Here is a 19,745-nt window from a genome sequence, read left to right on the forward strand (position 1 = left end):
AATACCTTTACCTGTCCCAGTCAGTCCTAATTCACCAGGCCTGGGTCGTATTAATTTACGCATCAAACGTAAGAAAACGGGTTGAAATAGGAAGGGACTATGTGGATTTGTCCAATGAGAACTGGTCATTTGCCATTGCAAAATGTTTTGCTACAGTGTGCACTAATGAAATTGTGCCTGGTTTTTATCTTACCCCCTCACCAGTGTCTTGTCTAAATGGATCCATAAGGGGGTGCAGAGACTGTAGCCACCAGAGGAAGGTTAGCACTAACTCTCTCGTGTGTGTGTGTGTGTTACGTTGTATTGATTCTAAACCGTGCCCAGCACAGCCCATACACTCAGTCTCCACATCCCCAACTAATATACCTCAGCTGCTGACAGCCAACCACCTAGAGAGCTCTTCACTCTGTATGTGTGTGCGCACAAAAGGGCCACAACGGAGTGTATGTGCTGTGTTTGTGTGTGACTAACAAGGAGTCCGTCTGTAGTTCCAAATCCCTCAGCTTACCCTCCCTCTCCATCTTTGTGTCAGTGATGTGACTCCATGTTTATTTCTGCCTAATTCAGCTGAGATTGGTGGTTGAGCTCTCCTTAATCCTACCATCTGAGCTGTCACAGGGGGGAGGGGAGGGGGGGGACAGTAAAGCCTCTCGTTGGCCCAGCGTCTTCTCTCCACCATAACAAACCCCTCCAGCTCCCACATCACACTCCTAAAGCCCCTGGGAGGACTCCTAATGAGTGTGCAATCCACTCAAATACTCAACATTCTCAAAAGTGTCTCACATGATAGAGAGGATCAACGCTGCTTATCAGTGCAGCCACTTCATAGCCCCAAGAGCAAAATGCCTTCCCTGCGTCACTTCCACTGGAAATCCATTGAGCACGTTGGGAAGATTAAACAAGGGAGCGTGAACAGGGAAAGCTGAACTTTTGTCGCATACACCGTGGCATCGAGTTGCTATTGACCAATCGAAGCTCACTATAGTTTCCAGGCCGAACTGGATTGGCTGTTGATACCTAGCACTATATAGACTGCTTGCTAACACCAACATAAGGGCGAAGCAAGTGCGGATATCAAAATGTACACGTTAAAAGGATCTCGGCCATCACTCATTCATTGCTAGAGCTGTCTGGGCAGCATTGTTAGCTCTCCACTCACGCAAACAATCATGCTTCATAGAGCGACGCATGTCGAATACGGAACGAGGGAGAGCTACTCGTTTCATTTGGGTCCCGCAACACAGTTAGCCTAAGTTGCTGGGACAGTGCCAAACCCTAAAAGTCTGAAGAGCTGCTGCTTGGCGAAGCAGCCTGCCTAACTGCTAGCTATCATGCTAGGCAGAATTCCTTGACAGTTTGAACACAGCCCACGATGCATTTAGCCCTTGTGGCTGGGACTGCAGATAGCCCCTGGCTTGTGGCTGTTTAAATCCCTGCTGTTTGTTGCTGTTTTCATTGGCACGATGTGCTGTGCTTGCTGGAATCAACAAAAAGATGCCTACAGGCTATTGTTACAATGGCTTAAAGAGCTTTGTCAAAATACTGGTGGACTCAACAAACAAAAGAATGGACCTCTGATCAGATCGTCCAAGACCTAAAGAACAGTTTGCAGTTCTCCCAGGGAGAGGTGGATGTCCTGAAAGAGACGTGCTGCAAGATGACAACAAACTAAGTCCACGGGAGATGACATCAACACTGTCTGTGAATCATTATTACAGATGACTGGGAAAAATGACTAGCGCAAGGTTCCAACTGGTGGCCATTCAGCCCACGGATGATTTTATTTGGTCCCCAAAGTTCCCTGAGCAAAAAACAACTGTTATATATATTTTTTTTTTATAGTTGGCTATAAGACTGTAAAAACACCAGCAAATCAGCTCCAAGTGATTTTAATTTTTGAAATCTGTTCCAAAGTATTCTTGCGTATAAAGGAGAGATATATGTGGTCATATACAAATGTAAGCAAGATTTGAAATGATGATGTTTTAGTCAAACGTTATATCTGTTTGGGTTTCTTGCGATCAATTTGGAATCTATCAGTGGAGGCTGCTCAGGAGAGGACGGATCACAATAAATGGCTGGAACAGAGCGAACGAAAAGGCATCAGACACATGGTAACCATACTATTGCACCTGTTCTGCTCCAGCCATTACCACGAGCCTGCCTGTTCTCCCCAATGAATTAAGGTGCCACCAACCTCCTGTGCAGTCTACAAATTATTTGTAATTATTTTCTGTCCCCCTGGTCATTCCCTCAAGAAATCTAGTTGATTATCCCTGATCTAGAGGGATAATCCAGAAGGAATAACATTGTGGATGGCATACCAGAGTCTCCTCATGAGACCTGGACAGAGTCTGAGGAGAAAGTGAGAAAAATGATCAGCGAAAAGCTGCAGATGAATCATTGAAGTGGAGCGTACTCACAGGACTGAAAAACATGTAACCCGCCCAGGTGGCAGACCCAGGCTGACAGTAGTTACGTTTAAGGTTCAAGGACAAGATGGCTGTTCTGGAGACAGCCAATAATTTGAGAGCAACCAACACCTTCCTCAACGAGGACTTTGCTGAAGCTGTGCACAAGAGGTGGAAAGAACTTATCCCAGCTATGAAAGCGTGGGGGCATTGTTTACCTCCGCAATGACAAGCCTACGTTACGACAAGCTCATTTGCCCACCCTCCCTCCCAAAAGCCTGGGAGGAGTGAAAGAGCCAAGATTCCAGGTCAGTAGCTTCAGACCAACATCACACACATAAACCAACTGACACGCACTGCCTGATATAAACAATATTTTTTACGTCTGTCTTTCTCCGATAAGCTACCCGGGAAAGGGCTAAGAACAGTCTATATTAATATATACTGAGTATAACGACCATTAGGAACACCTTCCTAATATTGAGTTGCACCCCCCCCCCCCCCCCTACATTTTGACCCCAGAACAGCCTCAATTCATCGGGGCATGACTCTACAAGGTGTCGAAAGCGTTCCACAGGGGTGCTGGCCCATGTTGACGCCAATGCTTCCTTCCCACAGTTGTGTCAAGTTGGCTGAATATTCTTTGGGTGGTGGACCATTCTTGATACACACGGGAAACTGTTAAGCATGAAAAAAATCTAAAGCAAGTTTGTTCTGAAGTGTCTGTCCTATATCTAAGAGATAAGAAAGATCAGTGAAATGACAACATTGAACAGTGAACATATATTGTTGTATCAAATATCTAATAATGAAAGAGATCACAGTTTTGAATTTGGTCATTAGACTGGGAGAGATGGAAAAACTTTTGTTATCCATCAATAATGATAACCCACCAGTTATAGACAATCTTAATAGGAAACTATTGTTATCCATCAATAATGATAACCCACCAGTTATAGACAATCTTAATAGGAAACTATTGTTATCCATCAATAATGATAACCCACCAGTTATAGACAATCTTAATAGGAAACTATTGAGAATGGTAGCAGACGGTATTGCCAACCCTATTTGCTATATATTTAACCAAAGCCTAAAGGAGTGTGTCCACAGGCATGGAAGGAAGCTCAAGTAATTCCACTGCCTAAAAATAGTAAAGCCCTCTTTGCTGAGCCGCCCAATCAGTTAGCTGCTGTTCTTAGTAAAAACGATGGAGAGAATTTAATTTGACCAAATATCAAATCAAATTGATTTGTTACATACACACGGTTAGCAGATGTTAATGCGAGTGTAGCGAAATGCTTGTGCTTCTAGTTCCGACAATGCAGTAATAACCAACGAGTAATCTAACCTAACAATTCCAAAACTACTACCTTATACACACACAAGTGTAAAGGGATAAAGAATATGTATATAAAGATATATGAATGAGTGATGGTACAGAATGGCAAAGGCAAGATGCAGTAGATGGTATCGAGTACAGTATATACATATGAGATGAGTAATGTAGGGTATGTAAACAAAGTGGCATAGTTTAGTGGCTAGTGATACATGTATTACATAAAGATGCAGTAGATGATAGAGTACAGTATATACATATGAGATGAGTAATGTAGGGTATGTAAACATTATATTAAGTAGCATTGTTTAAAGTGGCTAGTGATATATTTTACATCAATTCCCATCAATTCCCATTATTAAAGTGGCTGGAGTTGTGTCAGTGTGTTGGCAGCGGACACTCAATGTTAATGGTGGCTGTTTAACAGTCTGATGGCATTGAGATAGAAGCTGTTTTTCAGTCTCTCGGTCCCTGCTTTGATGCACCTGTACTGACCTCGCCTTCTGGATGATAGTGGGGTGAACAGGCAGTGGCTCGGGTGGTTGTTGTCCTTGATGATCTTTATGGCCTTCCTGTGACATCGGGTGGTGTAGGTGTCCTGGAGGGCAGGTAGTTTGCCCCCGGTGATGCGTTGTGCAGACCTCACTACCCTCTGGAGAGCCTTACGTTTGTGGCCGGAGCAGTTGCTGTACCAGGCGGTGATACAGCCCGACAGGATGCTCTCGATTGTGCATCTGTAGAAGTTTGTGAGTGCTTTTGGTGACAAGCCGAATTTCTGAGGTTGAAGAGGCGCTGCTCCGCCTTCTTCACGACGCTGTCTGTCTGTGTGGGTGGACCAATTCAGTTTGTCCGTGATGTGTACGCCGAGGAACTTAAAACTTACTACCCTCTCCACTACTGTCCCATCGATGTGGATATGGGGGTGCTCCCTCTGCTGTTTCCTGAAGTCCACAATCATCTCCTTTGTTTTGTTGACGTTGCGTGAGGTTATTTTCCTGACACCACACTCCGAGGGCCCTCACCTCCTCCCTGTAGGCCATCTCGTCATTGTTGGTAATCAAGCCTACCACTGTAGTGTCATCCGCAAACTTGATGATTGAGTTGGAGGCGTGCATGGCCACGCAGTCGTGGGTGAACAGGGAGTATAGGAGAAGGCTCAGAACGCACCCTTGTGGGGCCCCAATGTTGAGGATCAGCGGGGTGGAGATGTTGTTACCTACCCTCACCACCTGGGGGCGGCCCGTCAGGAAGTCCAGTACCCAGTTGTACAGGGCGGGGTCGAGACCCAGGGTCTCGAGCTTGATAACGAGTTTGGAGGGTACTATGGTATTAAATGCTGAGCTGTAGTCGATGAACAGTATTCTCACATAGGTATTCCTCGTCCAGATGGGTTAGGGCAGTGTGGTTGAGATTGCATCGTCTGTGGACCTATTTGGGCGGTAAGCAAATTGGAGTGGGTCTAGGGTGTCAGGTAAGGTGGAGGTGATATGGTCCTTGACCAGTCTCTCAAAGCACTTCATGATGACGGAAGTGAGTGCTACGGGGCGGTAGTCGTTTAGCTCAGTTACCTTAGCTTTCTTGGGAACAGGGACAATGGTGGGCCTCTTGAAGCATGTGGGAACAGCAGACTGGGATAAGGATTGATTGAATATGTCCGTAAACATACCAGCCAGCTGGTCTGCGCATGCTCTGAGGACGCGGCTGGGGATGCCGTCTGGGCCTGCAGCCTTGCGAGGGTTAACACGTTTAAATGTTTTACTCGGCTGCAGTGAAGGAGAGTCCGCAGGTTTTGGTTGCGGGCCGTGTCAGTGGCACTGTATTGTCCTCAAAGCGGGCAAAAAAGTTATTTAGTCTGCCTGGGAGCAAGACATCCTGGTCCGTGACAGGGCTGGTTTTCCTTTTTTAATCCGTGATTGACTGTAGACCCTGCCACATACCTCTTGTGTCTGAGCCGTTGAATTGTGACTCTACTTTTTCTCTATACTGACGCTTAGCTTGTTTGATTGCCTTGCGGAGGGAACAGCTACACTGTTTGTATTCGGTCATGTTTCCGGTCACCTTGCCCTGGTTAAAAGCAGTGGTTCGCGCTTTCAGTTTCACGCGAATGCTGCCATCAATCCACGGTTTCTGGTTTGGGAATGTTTTAATCGTTGCTATGGGAACGACATCGTCAATGCACTTTCTAATGAACTCGCTCACCGAATCAGCATATTCGTCAGTGTTGTTGTTGGAAGTAATGCGGAACATATCCCAGTCCACGTGATCGAAGCAGTCTTGAAGTGTGGAATCAGACTGGTCGGACCAGCATTGAACAGAACTGAGCGCAGGAGCTTCTTGTTTTAGTTTCTGTCTGTAGGCAGGGAGCAACAAAATGGAGTCGTGGTCAGCTTTTCCGAAAGGACAACGCTGTTGTTCAGAGAACAAGTTAACTACTGACTTTCACCATGCACAGAGAGAAGGGCACTCAGCACTGACTTTGATGACAAATTATTGGTTAAACTTCTTACGGCTAGGGGTTCAGCTAACTTTCAAAATATTTTGGGGGAGAAATATGTAACTTTCATACATTCACAAGTGCAATACACCAAATTAAAGCTTAACTTCTTGTTAATCTATCCATCGTGTCCAATTTCCAAAAGGCTTTACAGCGAAAGCACACCATATGATTATGTTAGGTCAGAGCCTAGTCACAAAAACACACACAGCCACACACAGCCAAAAACACACAGCCAAGAACATGGTAAACTACTTCATTGTGAGGCTAAATATACTGGCTGGAAATGCAGATAAATTAGTCAGATAAATGAAAAGCCGATTTTTGCTGAGGGCTTGGGACTGATAGGGTTAACACACTTGAATAATGGCATGTAGAAATATTGAAACGGTTCCTTACTGTTAGCAAAACAATGTCCAGACAGGCTTGAACACTTTTACAATGCAAGACAATACGGGTAGCTTCCAGCATTAATTGTAGGCTAACTTTCCTTGCCAGCTTACAGCTGAAGCAAACATCAATTCACTACCCTAGTACTTTGTTTGTGATCATACGCAAACTATAACGTAAAAAATGCTGATTTCAAAGCTGATTGTCACCGAAAACTTTATTAATTAACTTTGTCTCCCTCGCCACCAAAAACAAATTAAGAAGAATCAACAACAAGTGGGACACAATCATGAAGTGGAACGACATTTATTGGATATTTCAAACTTTTTTAACAAATCAAAAACTGAAAAATTGGGCGTGCAAAATTATTCAGCCCCCTTCAGTTAATACTTTGTAGCGCCACCTTTTGCTGTGATTACAGCTGTAAGTCGCTTGGGGTATGTCTATCAGTTTTGCACATCGAGAGACTGACATTTTTTCCCGTTCCTCCTTGCAAAACAGCTCGAGCTCAGTGAGTTTGGATGGAGAGCATTTGTGAACAGCAGTTTTCAGTTCTTTCCACAGATTCTCAATTGGATTCAGGTCTGGACTTTGACTTGGCCATTCTAACACCTGGATATGTTTATTTTTGAACCATTCCATTGTAGATTTTGCTTTATGTTTTGGATCATTGTCTTGTTGGAAGACAAATCTCCGTCCCAGTCTCAGGTCTTTTGCAGACTCCATCAGGTTCTTCCAGAATGGTCCTGTATTTGGCTCCATCCATCTTCCCATCAATTTTAACCATCTTCCCTGTCCCTGCTGAAGAAAAGCAGGCCCAAACCATGATGCTGCCACCACCATGTTTGACAGTGGGGATGGTGTGTTCAGGGTGATGAGCTGTGTTGCTTTCACGCCAAACATAACGTCTTGCATTGTTGCCAAAAAGTTCAATTTTGTTTTCATCTGACCAGAGCACCTTCTTCCACATGTTTGTTGTGTCTCCCAGGTGGCTTGTGGCAAACTTTAAACAACACTTTTTATGGATATCTTTAAGAAATGGCTTTCTTCTTGCCACTCTTCCATAAAGGCCAGATTTGTGCATTATACGACAGATTGTTGTCCTATGGACAGAGTCTCCCACCTCAGCTGTAGATCTCTGCAGTTCATCCAGAGTGATCATGGGCCTCTTGGCTGCATCTCTGATCAGTCTTCTCCTTGTATGAGCTGAAAGTTTAGAGGAACGGTCAGGTCTTGGTAGATTTGCAGTGGTCTGATACTCCTTCCATTTCAATATTATCGCTTGCACAGTGCTCCTTGGGATGTTTAAAGCTTGGGAAATCTTTTTGTATCCAAATCCGGCTTTAAACTTCTTCACAACAGTATCTCGGACTTGCCTGGTGTGTTCCTTGTTCTTCATGATGCTCTCTGCGCTTTTAACGGACCTCTGAGACTATCACAGTGCAGGTGCATTTATACGGAGACTTGATTACACACAGGTGGATTGTATTTATCATCATTAGTCATTTAGGTCAACATTGGATCATTCAGAGATCCTCACTGAACTTCTGGAGAGAGTTTGCTGCACTGAAAGTAAACGGGCTGAATAATTTTGCACGCCCGATTTTTCAGTTTTTGATTTGTTTAAAAAGTTTGAAATATCCAATAAATGTCGTTCCACTTCATGATTGTGTCCCACTTGTTGTTGATTCTTCACAAAAAAATACAGTTTTATATCTTTATGTTTGAAGACTGAAATGTGGCAAAAGGTCGCAAAGTTCAAGGGGGCCGAATACTTTCGCAAGGCACTGTACATCTTGTTTATCATAAAGATTCACCATTCAAATAAATTATTACCATTGTTGTTTTGTAGTTAGATTGTTTTTACCAAAGTAAAGTTGCTTGTATGATAGTATAATTGATTAATTATTGCATACATGGCAGTCTATAAAAACCATGTAAATACACATTTTTAAATGTAATGACATTGAACTCAAAAGATGGCCAACGATTCAACAGAGCAGTAGCTGAGTTTATATGTCTGGATCCAGTGAACAGAGCAATAGCTTAGTTTATATGTCTGGTTCCAGTGAACAGAGCAGTAGCTGAGTTTATATGTCTGGATCCAGTGAACAGAGCAGTAGCTGAGTTTATATGTCTGGATCCAGTGAACAGAGCAGTAGCTGAGTGTATATGTCTGGATCCAGTGAACAGAGCAGTAGCTGAGTGTATATGTCTGGATCCAGTGAACAGAGCAGTAGCTGAGTTTATATGTCTGGATCCAGTGAACAGAGCAGTAGCTGAGTGTATATGTCTGGATCCAGTGAACAGAGCAGTAGCTGAGTTTATATGTCTGGAACTGGGACTTTGGCTAATAGGCCTTTGTTTTTGACGTGGGATCGTTTTGGTATCGAGTCTCGTGATACTAAGTAAAAATTCTGGTATTGTGACAACACTAACGAGCACATTCTATCGTAAAAGCTAACAAGTACAGTGTCTCTAATAAACTGTAAAAACTGCAACAGAGACCTAACAGATGGCGGTGCATTCAACCCCTTCACTCACATATAGCCATATTAGGCATACTAGCAAGAATGCATAATGCTCCCTTCACACCGACCAAGCCCACTCCCTCTCCAGACTACACTACTAAAGCCACAGCTGGCATCCCTGGCACCCACTCCTTACCAGTCTATCCTACTGCTTAAACACACACCAACCGGATATTGCAGAAAGGAACAAAAATGATGGGAAAAGGAGGGCATTTCATTTAATATGTGTTCTTCTAATAAAACATTCCCTCTAAGAAACCCTGTGAAACTTCTGTCCTTAGTCACCGGGTCTTAAATATTTATCAAGTTAGCGAGGTAAACAACAGCATTTGTTAATCGCCTTGGGAACCAAGCTAATTTGCAAGTCATTCTCGCCGGGCTTGGTGATTGAAAATACTTATTTTTCCTGACAAAATAATCTAGCTAAACAAACCATAAGCGAATAAATAAATATGACAGAGGAATAAGAGCTGGTAGGTAAGACCCTGAAATGACAAGCTAGAAGACGAGAGGACTTTACATCAAAATTAACGGTACTTAAACTTCCCATGACCTGCCCACCCATAGCACCCCAACCCAGTCAACCAAATACATTCCTCCACCACTCTCATTTGCACTTCATCACTTGTTAAACACTCTTTGGCAATGAGTTCCGTTTGCAGAGGTATCTAGAAGACTGTCAGGACAAGCTGTTGGCTCTAATGTACATGCCGGAGATACAGTATAATATGGAAATGAAGCATAATACCAGGAGTGATGCTTGATGCTACTCACCAACAATGTTATTGAATTCTCCTCATTTCATAACTGTGCTGATTCAGGCCAACACAGTGGTAGAGTGCCGGTAAAAAGCTCAGCAGTCACTCACCACTCCCACACGCGGAGGGACTTGTCATCTGACGTGCTGACGAAACGGCGGTTCTCATCCACGAACGTGATGGTGTTGACCGCGCCCAGGTGACGGTCATACTCCTGAACCACCTCCCCTGTCCTTGCGTCCCACTGAGAGAGAGGGGGGGGTGAGATAGAAAGAGAGAGAAAATAAGTACATTTATACAAATTGAAACAGGTTACACACACACACAGGTAGATTAGCTATGGGAAAAATAATTACACAACACACACTCCTGTCACAGACAAACACTAGAACACACACAACAAAATGTACAGTGTAATGTATGCAATGTAATTAGGGGGCAGACGATTGCCCGTTTACAGACTCATTCATTTATCCCAGGAGCAGTTTTTAATTGCTTTTCCAGAGAAGGGACTGGCCTCAGTGGGTTGTTGTCTTTCACAGATCTCTGTCTTTCTCTGCTCTGTCCTCGCTCTCTACATTTCCCAAGATGAATAACTTGCTCTAGTCCTGTTTCTCCGGTCTCTCACACGCTCCACTGGAGCCCACGGAGCATGAAATACACTCCTGTCTCATATTGATCAGCCTCTATGTAGTGTGTGTGTGTGTAATGACAGTACCTGAACGATCTTCTTATCAGACATGCCGGCCACGAAAAGGTTCTGCTTGTCCTCATCTGGGTTGAACTTGACGCAGTACGGCACCTTCCGGTTTGTGAAGCGGGAAATGCACTGGCCTGTGGAGTGAGAGTTTACATGTTTCAGAACAACCCACACTGACTGTCTGCAACACACAATGTCTTCAATATAGTACAGAAACCATAGAATGACATATTCATGAATAGAATCTCTGTGGGAGGACCACCACCTGCAGCCAGCCATAACTTGCCGGTGAACCATTCTGTCAATCAAATCAGATTTGTTGAATCCAACTCTGTCAATGCAATTGACAATATCAAGAATCCTCATTACAATAGGCCAATACAAGTTGACTACATGTAAATGGAATGGGCCCTAACCCTACAGCTCAGTGACTAGTAAACAAGGTGCTATGACAAGTCAGTGGTCCTGCAGAGCAACAAGTAGAGGATTTGTTTCTGTACTGCCCCCTGCTGGGGGGGAAGAGACCCTCCCTGCTCCTTGTGGTAGAACCAACATATACAAGTGGAGGCTGCTGAGGGGAGGATGGCTCATAATGTCTGGAATGGAGTCAATCAAATGGTATCAAACACATCACATATGTGCTATCCACTGACTCCATTCCAGCCATCTTTATGAGCCGTCCTCCCCTTAGCAGCCTCCACTGACATTCACAACACATTTCCATCTCCTGGGGGAGCAGAGACCCTCCATGGTCCTTATGGTAGAACCAACATCTACACAACACATTTCAATCTGAATGTCCCACAACGCTGGCCACCTTCAGTAAGGTACAAGAACTGCCATGATTCTCTGAGCAAGTAATCATGATGGCTCTATTTCTGGCATTTATATCACGACCACGAGTGTGCTGTTCAGTGAGTCCCCAGGCCTGAACTACGTTCAGAAGGGCGCAACGTTGTGGAACGTTCGTGGCATTTCTATCCTTGTCACCACAACCGCGGCTGGACCGACCTGTCTCTGTGTCCCAGAGTTTGAGGTAGCGGTCGTAGGCTGCACTCATGTACTGAGTCCCAGTGTTGTTGAAGCAGATATCCCGCACTGCTTTACTGTGGCCTGAAGGGAGAGAGACAAGAGAGAAACACTTACACATTACATATGCACATATTCCTCCTGTTCTGTTATTCTGTCTTGGCCCCCTGATCCCACTGCCTGTCATATCACATTAATTGTTGGAATATCAAAATCACAGACAGAAAAAATAAAGGGTAAGAAAGAGAGAGATAGCAAAGTGGCGAAGAGGGGGAGGATCAAAAGAAGATGATGATACAGGCCCCTCTATCCTCTCCATCCCTGTCTACAACTCCTCTCTTCCCCGTGGTCTCCACCTATTTCTACCTCTATCCTCTCCATCCCTGTCTACAACTCCTCTCTTCCCCGTGGTCTCCACCTATTTCTACCTCTATCCTCTCCATCCCTGTCTACAATTCCTCTCTTCCCCGTGGTCTCCACCTATTTCTACCTCTATCCTCTCCATCCCTGTCTACAACTCCTCTCTTCCCCGTGGTCTCCACCTATTTCTACCTCTATCCTCTCCATCCCTGTCTACAACTCCTCTCTTCCCCGTGGTCTCCACCTATTTCTACCTCTATCCTCTCCATCCCTGTCTACAACTCCTCTCTTCCCCGTGGTCTCCACCTATTTCTACCTCTATCCTCTCCATCCCTGTCTACAATTCCTCTCTTCCCCGTGGTCTCCACCTATTTCTACCTCTATCCCTCTCTCTGATTCCCTCCCCTTCGTGTATTCGAGATGACCCTTTAAGACCGCCTTTTATCAGCGCTACACTGTTACCGTGGCGATAACATGGTCCGTCGAGGCTAGTCTGCCTGTCCACCAGCCAGCTCTACCCAGGCCTTTCCATGGCTCGAGCTGCCTGGCTCAAGCACACACACCTCCCTCCCTCCTCGTTCAAGAGTTTTAGTGACTGTGGCACAAATCCCAACGATGTTAAAAGGCTATGTTTTTCATTATGCTGCTTTACTGAGATCACAATGAGTAAGATAAGACAAGGGCAGGCACAGTGAATTGGGTTTCGATTTGCAATAAAAAGCAACATTAAAAATGTCCCCCCTTGAAATCAATGAGAGAAAAAGAGGGAAAGAGAAGTGATGGAATGACAGAGAGAAAGAGCATAGTCCCTTGTATTAAATAAGTAAAGAGTATATTGGGCAGCATGTTGATAATGGGTCTGATTCAGTACCGTGACAGCAGACTCCTAGTCTAAACCCCACAGGCACTGTACAGACCTGGCACTCACACAGGCTCCATTCCTAAAACACACGCACTCTCCATACCTCTATTTCAACTCTTTCTCCCCCTCCATTCCCTCCCTCTACATCCCAAAGCTGTTGAATTATACATGGGGTTTGAGGGAACTGACAGGCAGAACCCCGACTGAGGGAAAACAATCTCCTCTGACAGCTCATACTGGAGGGAGGGAGGCTCCCAACACCCACCCAGCCTGGAGGGAGGGAGGGAGCCTCCCAACACCCACCCACCCAGCCTTGAGCGAGGGAGGGAGGCTCCCAACACCCACCCACCCAGTCTTGAGCGAGGGAGGGAGGTTCCCAACACCCACCCAGCCTGGAGGGAGGCTCCCAACACCCAGCCTGGAGGGAGGGAGGGAGGCTCCCAACACCCAGCCTGGAGGGAGGGAGGGAGGCTCCCAAGGAGGGAGGGAGGCTCCCAACACCCAACCAGCCTGGAGGGAGGGAGGCTCCCAACACCCAGCCAGCCTGGAGGGAGGGAGGCTCCCAACACCCAGCCAGCCTGGAGGGAGGGAGGCTCCCAACACCCAGCCAGCCTGGAGGGAGGGAGGCTCCCAACACCCAGCCAGCCTGGAGGGAGGGAGGCTCCCAACACCCAGCCAGCCTGGAGGGAGGGAGGGTCCCAATACCCAGCCTGGAGGGAGGGAGGGTCCCAATACCCAGCCTGGAGGGAGGGAGGGTCCCAATACCCAGCCTGGAGGGAGGGAGGGTCCCAATACCCAGCCTGGAGGGAGGGAGGGTCCCAACACCCAGCCTGGAGGGAGGGAGGGAGGGTCCCAATACCCAGCCTGGAGGGAGGGAGGGTCCCAATACCCAGCCTGGAGGGAGGGAGGGTCCCAATACCCAGCCTGGAGGGAAGTAGCCCTTTAACATTCCATTTCCATTCAGAACGTTTCCCAGAAGTCTGATGCCATTTTAAATCTACTCCATGTCTTAAACCCCATCCGCCCCAAACAGTGTCAGCTCACATTCCATGAATGTTCTATTAATGCTGAATTAACGTTCTGACCAGCGCAAACTCTTACACCATCTTACAGCTACCCTATGTTCCGCCTCGCACTGTTCCGCCTCGCACTGTTCCGCCTCGCACTGTTCTGCCTCGCACTGTTCCGCCTCGCACTGTTCCGCCTCGCACTGTTCCGCCTCGCACTGTTCCGCCTCGCACTGTTCCGCCTCGCAATGTTCCGCCTCGCAATGTTCAGCTTCACTCAGCGTTGAATTAGTGTTCAATCTTCATTTAGAGAATGCAGCTATAGGCAGTAATCAGATGTGCCAAGGGAGAGGAGTATGACATATTGCAATCTAACTAAGTTGTACTGGTGGATAGATTGAATATTGAAGTCATGTGTTTGATTGATTAAGAAACACAATTGGTTTTGTATACCCTTAAGAGATGACAGCACTTAGACTTGTTAGTGGTTTCAGCTAAGGTCTTATCCTCTTAATCCAATCGGCATTGGAATCCTTGTAGCACAACACATGAATAATAGAAACAGAGTGCGAAACAGGAAACAGACTTAGTCCACTTACCGATAAACGTCCGTACACACCTCCTCTCATTATACACCTCCCACAACTGAGGAGAGAGGAATGAGAGAAGATTAAAACAGATTCTGCCAAAAACAGTGACCCTTTGACTTGCTTTGACCAGCATGGGTCAGTGTATCAAGCACCAGTCCCATCAGAAACCAGCACAGGGCTCATCTGAGACAGTTAAGTCTTAATTAAAAACCAATAGGCCCCTGGTTCTACCAGGAACACACAGAGAGGAAGAGAGTCCAAAGACATGTTTATTTCTAAGTCCACAGGATAGAATCACTCTCAGCTAAGCCAAGGAGAGAGAAATGGAAAGATAAAGAGAAGGAACAGAGGGAAAGAGAAGAGGCTCCTTCTTCAAAACAAGTTAGTTTGTCTCAGTCAAGGCGGGAGAAAAGAGGGATAGAGCAGAGAGATTGTTTAACTTAATATGAAAATAAATTCATGCTGAGGAAAGGGGAAATGAGAAGAGCTACAGAAGAAGACATAAATAACCCAGGACTAAATCCCCGCCTCAGTGAGAACTTAATGGTGTGTCAGCGTGTCAGGAGCGTGTCAGCGTGGCAGGTGTGTCAGGAGCGTGTCAGGAGCGTGTCGGGTGTGTCAGGAGCGTGTCGGGTGTGTCAGGAGCGTGTCGGGTGTGGCAGGAGCGTGTCGGGTGTGGCAGGAGCGTGTCGGGTGTGGCAGGAGCGTGTCGGGTGTGGCAGGAGCGTGTCGGGTGTGGCAGGAGCGTGTCGGGTGTGGCAGGAGCGTGTCGGGTGTGGCAGGAGCGTGTCAATAGCGTGTCAGGAGCGTGTCAGGTGTGGCATGAGCGTGTCGGGTGTGGCATGAGCGTGTCGGGTGTGGCAGGAGCGTGTCGGGTGTGGCAGGAGCGTGTCGGGTGTGGCAGGAGCGTGTCAATAGCGTGTCAGGAGCGTGTCAATAACGTGTCAAGAGCGTGTTACAGACCTGCCAACCCTGTCCAACTTTTTAGAGTAACTTGCGCAAATAGCACGTGCCGAATTGGGGTTGTTCCCCCCGTACGCACGCTGTTGGAGTCTGATCGCAATTATAGAATTGTACCAAATCAAATCCATTAAATGGACAGTGTAGAATGGAGATAATTATCTATAACGTTTTTCTTTGCAAATGCCCCCAAGTTTAGTCTCTATAGTAGAGGAACGCTTGTCACCTCTCAAACAGGGCCAATCACCAGGGCCGCTCACAAGTATTGGCTTTTTAAACACAGTTCCTAATCAACACTAAAAGCAAAATTATTTTGAAAACATAAAAACAAAAACAAATAATCGCATCGACACAGACCGCAAACTGGTTACACAAACCTTAAGTAGGCTACCGCAAAGGGAATCGGACCGCTGTTCAGTAGACTACCGCAAAGGGAATATCACCACTGTTCAGTAGACTACCGCAAAGGGAATCGGACCGCTGTTCAGTAGACTACCGCAAAGGGAATCGGACCGCTGTTCAGTAGACTACCGCAAAGGGAATCGGACCGCTGTTCAGTAGACTACCGCAAAGGGAATATGACCACTTTTCAGTAGACTACCACAAAGGGAATCGGACCGCTGTTCAGTAGACTACCGCAAAGGGAATCGGACCGCTGTTCAGTAGACTACCGCAAAGGGAATATCACCACTGTTCAGTAGACTACCGCAAAGGGAATCGGACCGCTGTTCAGTAGACTACCGCAAAGGGAATCGGACCGCTGTTCAGTAGACTACCGCAAAGGGAATCGGACCGCTGTTCAGTAGACTACCGCAAAGGGAATATGACCACTGTTCAGTAGACTACCGCAAAGGGAATCGGACCGCTGTTCAGTAGACTACCGCAAAGGGAATCGGACCGCTGTTCAGTAGACTACTGCAAAGGGAATATGACCACTGTTCAGTAGGCTACCGCAAAGGGAATCGGACCGCTGTTCAGTAGACTACCGCAAAGGGAATCGGACCCCTGTTCAGTAGACTACCGCAAAGGGAATCGGACCGCTGTTCAGTAGACCACCGCAAAGGGAATCACACCGCTGTTCAGTAGACTACCGCAAAGGGAATATGACCACTGTTCAGTAGACTACCGCAAAGGGAATCGGACCGCTGTTCAGTAGACTACCGCAAAGGGAATCGGACCGCTGTTCAGTAGACTACTGCAAAGGGAATCGGACCGCTGTTCAGTAGACTACCGCAAAGGGAATCGGACCGCTGTTCAGTAGACTACCGCAAAGGGAATCACATCGCTGTTCAGTAGACTACCGCAAAGGGAATCGGACCGCTGTTCAGTAGACTACCGCAAAGGGAATCGGACCGCTGTTCAGTAGGCTACCGCAAAGGGAATCGGACCGCTGTTCAGTAGACTACCGCAAAGGGAATCGGACCGCTGTTCAGTAGACTACCGCAAAGGGAATCGGACCGCTGTTCAGTAGACTACCGCAAAGGGAATCACACCGCTGTTCAGTAGACTACCGCAAAGGGAATCGGACCGCTGTTCAGTAGACTACCGCAAACGGAATCGGACCGCTGTTCAGTAGGCTACCGCAAAGGGAATCGGACCGCTGTTCAGTAGACTACCGCAAAGGGAATATGACCGCTGTTCAGTAGGCTACCGCAAAGGGAATCGGACCGCTGTTCAGTAGACTACCGCAAAGGGAATATCACCACTGTTCAGTAGACTACCGCAAAGGGAATCGGACCGCTGTTCAGTAGACTACCGCAAAGGGAATCGGACCGCTGTTCAGTAGACTACCGCAAAGGGAATCGGACCGCTGTTCAGTAGACTACCGCAAAGGGAATATGACCACTTTTCAGTAGACTACCACAAAGGGAATCGGACCGCTGTTCAGTAGACTACCGCAAAGGGAATCGGACCGCTGTTCAGTAGACTACCGCAAAGGGAATATCACCACTGTTCAGTAGACTACCGCAAAGGGAATCGGACCGCTGTTCAGTAGACTACCGCAAAGGGAATCGGACCGCTGTTCAGTAGACTACCGCAAAGGGAATCGGACCGCTGTTCAGTAGACTACCGCAAAGGGAATATGACCACTGTTCAGTAGACTACCGCAAAGGGAATCGGACCGCTGTTCAGTAGACTACCGCAAAGGGAATCGGACCGCTGTTCAGTAGACTACTGCAAAGGGAATATGACCACTGTTCAGTAGGCTACCGCAAAGGGAATCGGACCGCTGTTCAGTAGACTACCGCAAAGGGAATCGGACCCCTGTTCAGTAGACTACCGCAAAGGGAATCGGACCGCTGTTCAGTAGACCACCGCAAAGGGAATCACACCGCTGTTCAGTAGACTACCGCAAAGGGAATATGACCACTGTTCAGTAGACTACCGCAAAGGGAATCGGACCGCTGTTCAGTAGACTACCGCAAAGGGAATCGGACCGCTGTTCAGTAGACTACTGCAAAGGGAATCGGACCGCTGTTCAGTAGACTACCGCAAAGGGAATCGGACCGCTGTTCAGTAGACTACCGCAAAGGGAATCACATCGCTGTTCAGTAGACTACCGCAAAGGGAATCGGACCGCTGTTCAGTAGACTACCGCAAAGGGAATCGGACCGCTGTTCAGTAGGCTACCGCAAAGGGAATCGGACCGCTGTTCAGTAGACTACCGCAAAGGGAATCGGACCGCTGTTCAGTAGACTACCGCAAAGGGAATCGGACCGCTGTTCAGTAGACTACCGCAAAGGGAATCACACCGCTGTTCAGTAGACTACCGCAAAGGGAATCGGACCGCTGTTCAGTAGACTACCGCAAACGGAATCGGACCGCTGTTCAGTAGGCTACCGCAAAGGGAATCGGACCGCTGTTCAGTAGACTACCGCAAAGGGAATATGACCGCTGTTCAGTAGGCTACCGCAAAGGGAATCGGACCGCTGTTCAGTAGACTACCGCAAAGGGAATCGGACCGCTGTTCAGTAGACTACCGCAAAGGGAATCGGACCGCTGTTCAGTAGACTACCGCAAAGGGAATCGGACCGCTGTTCAGTAGACTACCGAAAAGGGAATCGGACTGCTGTTCAGTAGACTACCGCAAAGGGAATCGGACCGCTGTTCAGTAGACTACCGCAAAGGGAATCGGACCGCTGTTCAGTAGGCTACCGCAAAGGGAATCGGACCGCTATTCAGTAGACTACCGCAAAGGGAATATGACCGCTGTTCAGTAGGCTACCGCAAAGGGAATCGGACCGCTGTTCAGTAGACTACCGCAAAGGGAATCGGACCGCTGTTCAGTAGACTACCGAAAAGGGAATCGGACTGCTGTTCAGTAGACTACCGCAAAGGGAATCGGACCGCTGTTCAGTAGACTACCGCAAAGGGAATCGGACCGCTGTTCAGTAGGCTACCGCAAAGGGAATCAGGACCGCTATTCAGTAGACTACCGCAAAGGGAATATGACCGCTGTTCAGTAGGCTACCGCAAAGGGAATCGGACCGCTGTTCAGTAGACTACCGCAAAGGGAATATGACCACTGTTCAGTAGGCTACCGCAAAGGGAATCACACCGCTGTTCAGTAGACTACCGCAAAGGGAATATGACCACTGTTCAGTAGACTACCGCAAAGGGAATCGGACCGCTGTTCAGTAGGCTACCGCAAAGGGAATCGGACCGCTATTCAGTAGACTACCGCAAAGGGAATATGACCACTGTTCAGTAGGCTACCGCAAAGGGAATCGGACCGCTGTTCAGTAGACTACCGCAAAGGGAATCGGACCCCTGTTCAGTAGACTACCGCAAAGGGAATCGGACCGCTGTTCAGTAGACCACCGCAAAGGGAATCACACCGCTGTTCAGTAGACCACCGCAAAGGGAATCGGACCGCTGTTCAGTAGACCACCGCAAAGGGAATCGGACCGCTGTTCAGTAGGCTACCGCAAAGGGAATCGGACCGCTGTTCAGTAAACTACCGCAAAGGGAATCGGACCGCTGTTCAGTAGGCTACCGCAAAGGGAATCGGAACGCTGTTCAGTAGACTACCGCAAAGGGAATATGACCACTGTTCAGTAGGCTACCGCAAAGGGAATCGGACCGCTGTTCAGTAGACCACCGCAAAGGGAATCACACCACTGTTCAGTAGACCACCGCAAAGGGAATCACACCGCTGTTCAGTAGACCACCGCAAAGGGAATCGGACCGCTGTTCAGTAGACTACCGCAAAGGGAATCGGACCGCTGTTCAGTAGACTACCGCAAAGGGAATCGGACCGCTGTTCAGTAGACTACCGCAAAGGGAATCGGACCGCTGTTCAGTAGACTACCG

At 47.4% G+C, this 19,745-nt stretch overlaps 1 protein-coding gene across 1 annotated transcript in view; it reads right to left on the reverse strand.

Annotated features, from left to right (window-relative positions):
* cdc40 (cell division cycle 40 homolog (S. cerevisiae)) overlaps positions 1-19,745 on the reverse strand; it is a 45,055-nt gene that overhangs the window by 10,056 nt on the left and 15,254 nt on the right. The window contains exons 9-12 of the mRNA XM_021600723.2: positions 14,481-14,526; positions 11,635-11,736; positions 10,642-10,757; positions 10,034-10,167 (exon numbers count right to left, since the gene is read on the reverse strand). Coding sequence (XP_021456398.1) covers positions 10,034-10,167; positions 10,642-10,757; positions 11,635-11,736; positions 14,481-14,526 — 398 coding nt within the window. The remainder of the gene's footprint in view (positions 1-10,033; positions 10,168-10,641; positions 10,758-11,634; positions 11,737-14,480; positions 14,527-19,745) is intronic.

The sequence above is a fragment of the Oncorhynchus mykiss genome, chromosome 4, assembly GCF_013265735.2.
Source record: "Oncorhynchus mykiss isolate Arlee chromosome 4, USDA_OmykA_1.1, whole genome shotgun sequence".
Classification (NCBI taxonomy): Eukaryota; Metazoa; Chordata; class Actinopteri; order Salmoniformes; family Salmonidae; genus Oncorhynchus; species Oncorhynchus mykiss.